This window comes from Sciurus carolinensis, chromosome 6 (genome assembly GCF_902686445.1).
Source record: "Sciurus carolinensis chromosome 6, mSciCar1.2, whole genome shotgun sequence".
NCBI lineage: Eukaryota > Metazoa > Chordata > Mammalia > Rodentia > Sciuridae > Sciurus > Sciurus carolinensis.
The window spans coordinates 126,405,751-126,418,125 of NC_062218.1; the positions used below are offsets into that span (position 1 = coordinate 126,405,751).

The 12,375-nt window shown below is 44.6% G+C and overlaps 1 protein-coding gene across 3 annotated transcripts in view; it reads left to right on the forward strand.

The window, feature by feature from the left end:
* The window catches only part of Mcc (MCC regulator of WNT signaling pathway), a 463,169-nt gene that overhangs the window by 411,030 nt on the left and 39,764 nt on the right, over positions 1-12,375 (forward strand). For all 3 annotated transcript variants that reach the window (XM_047556679.1, XM_047556680.1, XM_047556681.1), the window contains 4 exons: positions 631-779; positions 4,647-4,787; positions 6,940-7,043; positions 10,380-10,563. In XM_047556679.1, the coding sequence (XP_047412635.1) occupies positions 631-779; positions 4,647-4,787; positions 6,940-7,043; positions 10,380-10,563 (578 nt within the window). The remainder of the gene's footprint in view (positions 1-630; positions 780-4,646; positions 4,788-6,939; positions 7,044-10,379; positions 10,564-12,375) is intronic.

Here is a 12,375-nt window from a genome sequence, read left to right on the forward strand (position 1 = left end):
GCACAAGGCTGGGAGAGTCGCCTGTTTGATCCTCAGGGGCAGGGAGAGCCTGGAAAGGACTTGTAAGACCCTAATTTGGAATTTTTCACTAAGCTAAAAATGTGTAGAACTGGGTACATAACTTCATTGCAGAACCAACAAGACCCTGGGTCCAATACTTGGCACATCCCTTGTCCCTTGCCCCCACAACAAAATTGTATGTATTCAGACTCCGTGAGAAAACCATGTCGTGAAAATAAAGAAGTCAGTCTCTCTCTTAGGCCACAGTAACCATCAGCAGTGGCCTGGAACAGCAGGTTGTTCAAGAAAAGGGAAGGATTGCCTAGACTGTGTTCAAATTTTATCCAAAATTTTAGGGGCCCTAAGGAGACATGTTCCCCCATCCTTGCTGCCCAGAGGCAGGTGCTTGAAGAGATGTAATTGTATTTTGTGTTTTATGTACTGCTTTTGTACTAGTTAGCTTTTTATGTTAGAATTGTAATATAAAAATTAAAATACATCAGGGTAATCATTTCTTGGTGCCAGATTCTCAAGGAATCATAACTGTAAATTGTTGTGCATGCAGTAAGCCTGGGGACCAACATCCCTGAACTGACACTCTCCAGAGGGGATTAATCCTCATTCGTACAGGTATCGAGCAGTGTGGCGGAACACCTGGCCCACTCACTTCAGGACTGCTCCAACATCCAAGAGATTTTCCAGACGCTGTACTCACATGGATCTGCCATCTCTGAAAGCAAGATTAGAGAGTTTGAGGTGGAAACAGAACGGTTGAATAGGTAAGGAGCAGTCCTACATATTTGTGGGGGCAAGAACTGGTCCTTCCCCTCTTTTCCAAAGGTTCATTCAAGTTAGATTCTGCATTGTGGCATGGAGTGAGGCTGTCAAGCTGGTGAGATGGGGGTTTCCACCATCTGGGTCACTGGAGACTTGCCTGAGGCAGTCAGGGCCACCTCATGGAGTGTGATTTACATTCCCACAGGACCTCGTGCTTAGAAAAACTCCACACTTGCTTTACAAGTCACCGTTTTAAATTCTTAATAATTTATGAACAAGGGGCTCTGTTTATTCATTTTACCCTGGACCTTGCAAATTACATAGTAAGTCCTGGGAGCAGTCCATAGAGAGTGGCAAGTAGGTCACAGATGGCTGCCAAGCATGCAGGCCCTTGCTGCACAGAGCCATGGAGGGAAGTCCTGGAATGTTGAGTCAGCGTCCCAGGGGCGCCTGGAGCTTCCAGGAAACAGCACAGGCAGTCTGGCAGAGATGTTCCAGGCCTCAGCTAAGCACCCGCGTCTAACTTTTCCCGCTCTTCCCGAGTATTGACTAATTTTATTTATGGTGTTTGCCTGGGTCCCTATATCTTATCCTAACTGCCTTAGAATAAATCTACCATGTGCCCAGTTTCATGGATTCTTCCCAGTTCCCATGACAGAGGCAGTTTGAGTTTGCTCTCCTGCTTCTTGGCAAAGGCTGTGTCAGTGCAGAAACGCAAAGGAGAAGGACCAGGGCAATACTGTGGTGACCACTCCAACGTGGCCTTTTTCTGTGGTGTCAGGACAGACGGTTGAACCACATCCAAGCGTGGTGTGGCTGCCTTGACCTACCAGTCCTTAGTGGGAGAGCACAGCAAGAATTTGGAAGCTAATGAGCTAACCATGAAGAAATGCGGATGCTGTTTCCCCTCCACCATTGCTTCATTCCATTCCTCTTGTGTATGGCAAACCTGAATAAATTAAATATCATATTAGTCCTTCCTGAATTGAAGCTGTTTAATATAGTTCTTGAGAACTAAGGAAATGTGGCAATCTAGGTCATTTTAAATCTGGAAATTAAATGGTTTCCTTATTAAATCCTAAATACTTAACAGTGACAAGCCTGATGATTACCTCATAGCAGTACGGCAGAAGCAGTCTTCTCAGTATCAGTGGCCTGGGAATGCTTAAAGATTAAATCAGATGTGCCCTTTGCAATGTAATGAAGTCAGATGCCTTGGGGGGGGGGTGCTTATTTTAGTGAGAATCTGTTCTCTACTGACTCTGGGATTTAATAAGCCTGTTCTGTAGCTGAACTTGGGGGATGTTCCTTTCTCTTCAATTATGTGTACCCAGGAGAGGCCAAAGAATGAAGGAATATTTGATAGGTGTAGCTCACATTATTGTGTTATTTAACAACTTGGGCTCTCACAAACTACTACCTAGTCTTCAACTTGTGAGTATAAGGTGGTCTCATTTTGCAAATCAGAAAACAAAGGCTTTGCAATTGGAAATTGAGTGACGTGCCTTAAGCCCAGAGCTATTGAATAACTGAGAGAGAATTCCAACCCCTGCCCTGTGAACTCACCTCTTTTGTCCTCTCTGTGATGGTAGTTGCATCTGGAACCTGGAAGTTCTTAGAAATAACCTACCCAAATGTCCTAGTGTCTGCTATTAACCTTTCTCAAAGTTGAACGTCTGCGACTCTAAAAAAAATGCTAGCCTTCAACTTGGTGGTTTCTCTGGGGAGAGGGGAATGCCTACTCAAATGTGTATTTCATCATTAAGCACATCTATGTTATGTAGCTACTGTGTCCTGGCTATTTGGCATGCAAAGAAAGCAAAATAGAAAAGGTCCTTGCTCTCATGGAGTTTACATTCTTTTAGGAGAGATGGACAAAAAGCAAACAGTTAAATAAGAAAGTTCCTCAATGGACATAAATAGGACACTGGCAGAAGATTTTTTTTTTTTTTTTCAATGCTGGGGTTGACCCCAAGGCCTCCTGTATGCTAAGCAAGTGCAGGGTAGATTTTTGGTATATGTCTCTGAAGAGGGGAAGGTTTATTTTGAGATTATAGGGAAAAAGGAACGGCCATATAACAAACCATGAAGATTCTTATGGGCCAATTGAACAACCTCAAGACTGGAAAGAAATTGGCTTGAAGGACCAAAGACCAGTGGAACTGAACAAGGGTGAGAAGAAGGAGGAACTGAGTGAGATAAGGGTGGCCACGAAGCAGGGACTGCCTTGAATATAGATTTTGAGGCCACTGACAAATTTTACAACTTTTTCTATGTGTTGCTGAAGGTTGTAGATTTACATTCTGAAAGATCATTCAGAAGTGAAGAATGGAAAGGTTGGGGAAGAATGGACGTAAAGAGATGATGGCCCTGGACCAGGGTGTCTTCAGTGGTTGCTGGGCTCAGGATGTATAAAGTCCATGGAAACCCCAGCTGGATTAGGTCTGGGTATAAGAGAAATGATGGTCTCCAAGATACTCGAGTGTCTAGCTTGTACTATTGGGTGGATGGTGGCAGCATTTACTGAGATGAAGATGGGAGTGGAGACAAAGTTTAGGGAAAATGCAAGAATTCGCTGTTGGAATATTAAATTGGAGGTGGCATGTGACACCCACATGGAAATGTGGGAGGCAGCTGGATATGTGGGATTGATACTCTGGGAGTTTGGGCTAGAGAAGTTTGGGAACCTTGGGAACATAAATGCCTCTTAAAGTCAAGGACTAAATAAAAATCACCCGAGGTGAAAGTGTTAAGAAAGGAGAGAGCCCTGACTAAGCCCTGAGGAAGCGCCAACCCTCACAGCTTTTCTAGGGAATAAGGAGACTAAGAAATGGCCTCTGAGGCGGGAAGAAACCAACAGAGGCGCCATGACCTCAGTGAGAAAGGCATTCTGAGAAGGAGCATTTGGGGCTTGGCCACATGGAACTCTGTGGGCTGGCTAAATGGCTTCATCTAATTAGCAGGGACTGAATGTGCAGTGGAGTCGTAAACAAGAGAGCGGGGACTGTTTCAAGAAGTCTTAACATGAACAGGGTAGAAGAGTTTGTTCTTGTAACACCTTACCTTGAATTGACCTTGGAGTTACCAGAGCCCAACAGTGGTCTTACTTATGTGCTCACCAGTCGTCTCGTATGTGGGCATGTGTCCCCATATTCTGCTCTCAGATCTGTGATTCTAAGATTTATCCTGGAAGCCAATGGCTTCCACACTGTTAAACACTGCAAGAGTCACCTGCATTTTGTGGGTGTGAAACCCAATGTCTCCATAAGATTTGGTGCTGAGAGCATCCATAGTTCTGGTTCATTTCCTAGCTAGGGACCCTCAGGGGCAGATTCTTGTTCACTCACTGAGTTCGTCTTTTGCTTCTACTGTATAATGTGTGCTTGAGAGCACAGAATCTGTTCAAATCCCAGGGGAGGGTGATTAATCTTTCTGTGCCTCCATCTCCTCATCAGAGAAATGGGGATAATAATACATAATTCAACAAGTCACTGGGACTATAACTGAACAAAGACTCAGTAAATAGTAACCAAGAGTGCAGTTCACTCGTCTTGTGCAGGGTGATGCCAAAGCATACCAACTGCTGTGGTGATGGCTTGAGGTCACACATCTATTGCCTTCCTTAGACTCCCCAGAGCCCATGAGGAGCACAGCAGTGTGGGAAATAACCAGGGACTTGATTTTTATTTTTAATTCACACAGAATTTAGTGGGTCTTTTATTTGGAGTCATTTCCTTGATTATTTTGTGTCTATTACATTTGATAAAACAAATCTCACTCGTTTCTGACCTGCATATAAATGAGACAACTAGAATATTGGCAAATTAATCACAATTCCAACGTGAAAGTGATTTTTCTTTGTTTTGTAGTCGAATTGAACACCTCAAATCCCAGAATGACCTCCTGACCATAACCCTGGAGGAATGCAAAAGCAACGCGGAGAGGATGAGCATGCTGGTGGGGAAGTACGAGTCCAACGCCACAGCGCTGAGGCTGGCCTTGCAGTACAGGTGGGGAAGCAGGAAGCGGGAAGACGTGGTGGTATTTCTGGTGTTATTTCTCAATTTAGAGATGCATCCATAGTAACCTTCTGCAAAAAAGTAGAAGCCTAGCTTTAAGAAGATATAACTAACTAGGGGGTTGAACCAGCAAATATTAGCATGATACATTGAAAAGCAGTTATCACCTCTGAGCAATTAAGACAATAGGGTAATGAATATGGTATTAGTAAGCAGGTATGCTTCTACCAGCATATCCAACCTACGTATCATTCATTCGAGTAATATCACTCACAATATCAGTTTTTGCATTACATATTGACTTGTTCTTCCTGGTCTTTATTCATATTCATGTATATTGTACATTTTTGTAAATCTGTTTCCTCAGTTTGTCACAGGGTTTTTAAATTTTGTTTTGTTTTATGGCACTTGGGATGGAACCCAGGAGTACTCCATCACTAAGCTACATCCCTAGCCCTTTTATTTTATTTTATTTTGAGACAGGGTCTCACTTAATTGCTGAGGATCTTGCTAAGTTGTGAGGCTGACCTTGAACTTGCAATCCTCCTGCCTCAGCCTCCCAAGTCCCTGGGATTACAGGCATGGGTCACCACACCCTCCTGTAACAACTCAGCACGAGCTGTTCCTGCCTACAGTCTGCCTTCGATTAGAAGGAACTTCCCTCACATTAGCACATCCTCATAGGTGAAGAGACAGCACCTCTGTCCTGAAATATAGACTGCCCTGCATGGGAGAGGAACTGCCAGCACCTCAAGCTAGTGTTTGGCCCTTTTTCTTAATTGTTAGTAAAGAATGATGAAAGTAAAAACAGATGGCCTCTTAACTACTTGTTGACTAAAGCTACATTTCCTCTGCTCAGCTTAGGGAAACTAATCAGTTATTTGCTTAAGGAGGAGATCTTGCTACTGGGGGCCTTCTTGTCCATATTGTACACATGCACAGCCTCCTGTCTGCATGTGGGTCCCCATGTGTCTCAGGCTAAGGGAAAGGGACTGTTCTTTGATCTACTAAATGGTGGGCACAAAAAAGAGTGACTGTTTTTCCTTCTCTTAGAAAGCCAGACTCCAACTCTGTGAGAGATCTTGTGAAAGCCTCAGAGTGTTTTGTGAGCCTTTTTTATAAGCATCTAATAGAACTTTCTGTTTCAATGGAAAGGTTTGTTCTCCCTCTGTGCTGAACAGTATAGTAACCATAAGCCATGTGTGTCTATTGAAAGTGGCCACTGCAGTGAAGGGACTGAATTTATCTTTTCATTCAACTTCAAAAATGTAGCAGTTACATGTAGCTCATGGATACTAAATACTGCAGGTCTAGGTCAAAATCAGCTTCTTAGGGGGGTTTGTATTAGCTATCAATTGTCACATGGCTAATTATCATGTCACAGTCTTGAGGGTCAGGAATCCTGGAGTGGCTTAGTTAAGTGGTTCTAGCCCAGGGTCTCTCAGGAGGTTCTGGTCAGGCTGTCAGCCTACACTGCATCTTCTGAGACCTTAACCGGGGCCTCAGTTCTGCTTCTGGGAAGGCTCCCTCACATAGCTCTCATCCTCAATTTGTCCTTGGCTCTTAGCTGGAAGCCTTAGTTCCTTACTATATGGGTCTCTCCAGAATGCTGCTTGAGAGCACTTAGGACATGGCAGCTACCTCCTCTGGAGAGGATGATCTGAGAGAAAAAAGGAAGTGGGAGAGAGGAGCCAAGATGGAAGTCACCGTGTTTTTAAGAACATAATCTTGGGAATGACATCATTTCTTCTACCTTCTATAAAGTCGCACAGACCAACCTGGTACAATATGGAAGGGAACAGCACCAGGGTATGAATGCCAGGATGTGGGGCTCAGTAGGGGACCACCTTAGAGGCTGATTCCCACAGGTGTATCACATGTCCCTCTTAGCTGATCATCAGTGGGACAACCAAATTGCCTCTCCTACCATTTGCTTCTCTTGTATTTTTCTAGAACATAGTTGAAAAATTAAAATAGGGCAGCAATACAGAGCAAACCACTGTCTGTGTCCATGGAACATATCTGAGTGGTCTCCTCACTCATGAGGATGGTGATGCCGAGGCAGATCCTGAAAATGGAGCTGTCATTGAATGTGCTCCCTGTTCCCCACCAGAGCTAAGGACATCATGTGCTTCCATTTCAGTGAGCAGTGCATAGAAGCCTATGAACTCCTCCTGGCACTGGCAGAGAGTGAGCAGAGCCTCATCCTGGGGCAGTTCCGAGCAGCCGGTGTGGGCTCCTCCCCCGGTAAGTATCCCGAGTCCCTCAGGCCCTCTTCCCTGTATTCTCTCCCAGCCTCTCATGCTCATCCACCCCCTTCTCAGCTGCTGGCACTGAGTCATCTCCCAGCAACACAAAACTCGCTTGTCAAGTGTGTTTTTCGTTTTTCCTCATGACTGAGTGGGTAAATTGTTTATGTTGAATGCAGCAAGAACTGGAGTGGAAACAGAATTACAGACAAGTTAAAACAAACAAGCCCTCTTAGGAAACATATTCTCCTGGGCTGACGGTAGGACCAGATGGAGCCAGAGGCCCACACTAGTGATTAAAGAGACCAACACACGGACACACTGTGGTGTTGCTTGTTGAGGGTCCCTCTGCTGCCCATGGCCCTTGTCTTGTCTTACTGCTTTTATTGGTTCTGTTCGATCCCCAAAAATGTTTCTTCTAGTGGTTTCGGAGCATGGGTTTACCTTTTCTCCGGGTATCTTATGAGTGCAGAGGAAGTAGTTTCACACCTGCTTTCACCAGCTTTGCAGAATGCACACTCTGAGCCTAGTCTGAGTAGGAGTGCGGATGTGTGCCGACCCTCTTACTTCCCTAACACCTCTTCTTGCCCCCATCCCAGGATGCAGGTTCCTGTTGGCCTGATTTGTAGGAGTACATAATTGCAAACCATGCAATTGTAGCGTCCTAGGCTCAACAGCATTTGCTAGACTTGGCCATCGATGGTGGCTCTGAGGCCTGCTCTGGGGTGAGGAGGACCACAGTGGATATAGTGCTAGAGAAGAGAGACCAAGGGACAGGGCTCCCACCCCTCCATGCAGAACTGGGACCCGGATGTGACCTTGCTAACAGGTCTTTGAAAAGGCAATGGCAAGTCCACAAAGTGACCAGGTCGCTCCTGAGCCATGGGTGGGTTGTGTGGGCAGGCTAGACATCCCCATATGTCATGACCAGGTCATCTGTCACAGACTGGCTTGGAGCTGTGAGCTCAGGGGCCCACAGCCCTTCAAGGACTGTGTGCTTCCATTAGGGCTTGTCCTTTCAAGATCCCCCTTACAAAGGAGGCCCCCACTGTCCTCGCCAGGTCCTTTGCCTGCCTGGGGTCTAACTTTTGAAGTGAATACTCAACGTGTTTTTCCTCCTTTGGTTATGACATACACAGGAATCTGAATCAAATCTGGAGGAAGGGAAACATGCTGGGCATTAATTTCCTGCTTCATATCTAAGTTATTCAACAAGGGAGCAGGCCTTCATTTATATGGATGGCCATCCTTGACTCCTCCCTCTGAATTTTTTTTCTTTCTTTCTTTCTTTTTTTTTGTTAATAATATTACCATCCCAGCCTAGAAGTAGAAACTCTGCCAACATTTCCATTAGAAACCTCTTTTCTTAGAGTCCTTTAGTTGAACCATAAAACTTTATTCATCATATGAAATTGATCCTAAAATGATCTTGGCCTGCCATCAGTTTTGTGTGTGTGTGTGTGTGTGTGTGTGTGTGTGCACGCACGCGCGCGTGCGTGTGTTTTAGTTAAGAAAAACGATCAATTAAAAAGAAAACAAATCAACCATCTTCTAGTTTGTTTCAGAGCAATGTTTTAACCTGTTCCATCCTTTAAAGACACCTTTATTAGGCTTGTGCCTACTCAGTGTAGTCACTTGAAGCTGAAACAGCTTCAATAAATCTGCATTTAAAAGATTTAAAATCAATTTTAAAATGCCTGATATTTACCTAATACTGGGTGGCTCATCTATGTATTTATAAGATGCACCTATCACTAATATCAGGCCTACTTCAGAACCAAATTCAAATAGTCAGATGTCTGTAAAGTACCTTTGTGAAAAGAAAAAGGGCATACAGGTTGTGGGATTGAAGTCCAGGAAGCTGTAGTCGCAGGATTCTCCCACTTCCTCACCTCTCTCCATAGTACTAAGGGTGCCTTCATTTTAAGCAGCCACCCCATTAAATCTCACTCCATCCTGCTAACAATGGCACTGATCTGTCACTGTGCCCTGCCAAGCCATCTAAGCAAGAGCTGATCTGTGACATTTACCCACAGTATCAGTTATTGGGGTGGTTTTCTTTGCTTCTTGTTGATTTCACAAGCATTCATTACGTTCATTCTAGATGATTTAGACCAGTGGTTTTCAAACTGTGCCCTGGGAAGCTAGAGGGGTTTCTTTTGGCCTTAGCAGTGACTTCAAAGGGTGAGAAGCTGATTGTACCTCTGCCACCCCTGCCCACTTCACCCAGTTCCACATTTATCATTCTGTAAGGCTCAACATGCAAAATTTAAAGGTTTCATTTGAAAATACTTGGTAGAGCATGGATCGAAGTTATATAGGTAGCCAACCAGTGACTTTTTTGGCTGGCATTTTTTTTTTTTTTTTGAAAGACTTTATTTTTTAGGGAAGTTTTAGGTTCACAGCAAAATTGAGAGGAAGGTACAAAGATGTCCCACTTGATGAATCTAAGTTGACTCATCATTATCATCCAAAATCTGAAATTTACATTAGGGTTCACTCTTGGTGATCTGCCTTCTATGGGTCTGGACAAATGTGTAATAAAATGCGTCCATAATTGTAATACCACAAAGAGTAGTTTCATGGCCCTAAAATTCCACTGTGCCCTACCAATTCCTTCCTTTCTTCTCACCTTCACTCTTCCAACCCTTAGCAACCACTGATCTTTTTAATGCCTCAAAGTTTTGTCTTTTTCCAGCACAGTGCTTAAAACATAAGAAAAATGTGAACATTCTGGGTAGTGACATCACTGCCTGACTATGTGCTGATGCCCATCAGGCCCCAGTTTTCTGCTCCAGCCCAGACTCTTGGATCCTGGAGGCATTTGAGTGGGTCTCTTTATTACTAAGTTAGGTTAGGGATAGCATTAGTACGGAAAATCTAAAGTTCTCATTTGAACCATTAGCTTGGTCTCTCTTGCCCCTACATAAATCTGAAGTTGTCAACACGTAGCGCTATGGCAGTTTTGCCTCAGTTTCTCCCTGCTGTCATTCACAAAGAGCCCATGTACAGTGGCCTCATGCCTGAGTGGGAGGAGAAGCTAGGACCTTGGGTGATTAGAAAGTCAGCATGTGAGAGGTAGAAACTGACCTTGGAGATGACATTCATCCACAAAGATAGTGGAGCCCAGAGCAGAAAAATGCCTTCCCAAACACAGCTTCGGAGGGACAGAGCCAGGCCCAGAGCGCAGGTCTCCTCACTGGTGGACTACTGCCGTTTGCTCCCTGTTGTACCACCTCTGCTGAGTTACTGGGACGTGGTTATGCAGACTTGCTTCCAGACTTCCCTGATCCATGCCCACCTTGATTAATCCACTTGGTTCTCTGTGATGTAGGTGACCAGTCAGGGGATGAAAACATCACTCAGATGCTCAAACGAGCCCACGACTGCAGGAAGACAGCCGAGAATGCTGCCAAGGCCCTGCTCATGAAGCTGGACGGCAGCTGTGGGGGAGCCTTTGCCGTGGCCGGCTGTAGCGTGCAGCCGTGGGAGAGCCTGTCATCCAACAGCCACACCAGGTACTGCATGACCTCCCTGCCCTGGGAGGGACCCATGATCTCCTTGCTGGTCTTGGCACACAGTGGTCCTGCTCTTGGAGACTTGTGGCTTGGGTAAGGCAGAATTCACTTCAGGCCTGTGACCAGCTCCATCCAAGGAGTCTGAGAAACAGAACAGGTGGTGGAGGGGCGGGCCTGTGGGTCAGTGGTAGAGCACATGGCTGGGATGTGCAAAGCCTTGGGTTGATCCCCAGCAAAAAGAAAAAAGGAGAACGGGGAGCTAAAAAGTGACCTTGTTTGGCCCACATGGAAATCGAAGTCCAGAGAGAAAGGGTGATTTCCTCCAGAATGTGGTAGAGGTGGAATGGAAACTACCTTTCTGCTGGTGCTTTTTCCTATTACTATTAGTACTATTAGCACTATTTCCTATCAGTACTATTCTGCTCTTTGTTTCCTTGTCATTCTTGATTTCTTAGCACCTGGAATGGCGAAGGCCCACTGGCTACAGTCATTGGGAACCAAAGCCCAGCCCACTTCTCCCAGTTCCATATTCCACTCTCCTTCCCTCTTGTGCCTCTGTGCTTTGTAAGCTCTTCTCAGGCAAGAGCCTCTTCTCTTCTCTCTTTTTCCTCTTAGAGTGATGCCACATTCCTGGCACGTGCTTAGCAAGCTCTTAATCATGAACCTGAGGTCAAGTTCCCTGTCTCAGTCTAGAGAACTAAAGTGCATACTTGAAAAAGATGAGGAGAGCCATGAAGACCTCGCTAAACATAATTTGCTGAAGCTCTTTGATCCCTTTGGATGGGGGATGGGGATTCAGAATGAAGCTTTTTCCAGTTAGCTTCTCATTTCTTGCCATCAAAGCCCTAAATTCCTTCCCTTCATATACTAGTTCTCAGTCTAAAAGGCACTTTGTCAGAGATTCTAATGGAATTTCCAAGTCATGAAAGACAAGGTACTCCATTACCGATGAGAAAACCTTGGCCCAGAGCTTTGTAAGGGACTTGCCTAGGGTCACATGGCTGCCCAGAGGGAGATCCAGGACTTCAATGCAAACTCACCATTCCTCCCCCTACACCACACTGGATCTCATAACACTGCAGGACAGTGTACTTTCATGCCAAGTGACCAGCATCACTTAAGGGTAGATAGAATCTTAAAAGTCAAATGAGAAATGCTGGTGTTTTCTCAATACCGAAAGCCCTGTAATGGTCTCATCTCTTTCCTCCTGGCAGGACCTAGCCGTGTGCCTCATTTACCTGTATTGGGCCCCCATCCCACAAAAGGGAACAGTCCCAATACTGAACTTGGTCAGGTGTCCACAAACACAAGGGACTTATTTCCTCTTAACTCTAGCAACAATTGTCTAATTCAGCGAAACACAGATTATAATTTATTTTGTTTCTGGAAACCATATTCTTCTGCTTAAATACAGAAAGCAGATGCTTCTTAATGACTTTTCCAGAGTGTATAATCTATAATTTCTATGTTTGTTTAGATAGAGATGTAGTGCTCATGTTGTCAGTGAGTCTGTTCTGTTGAATTAGTGAATTGGGTTGACAGGAAACGTATGCTGTTTTGGTAGCTTACAAGGTTTGTGCATTTGCTCATATTTCCCCACCCCCAAATATAGTTTTATTGTTTTAATATGAATCAGAGATAATTTTGGAGTCAGACAGAAGTGCAGTTTTCTCACCATCTGTTAACAGAGATCCTGGTTTCAAATATTTGGTAGACAAAATAGTTTATGGACTGGGTGGGTGCCTTGATTTTCTTGGAGAAATTTAATTTTTGAGAGTAGATTTCTACAGGTTGAGATAAATTCAGAACACA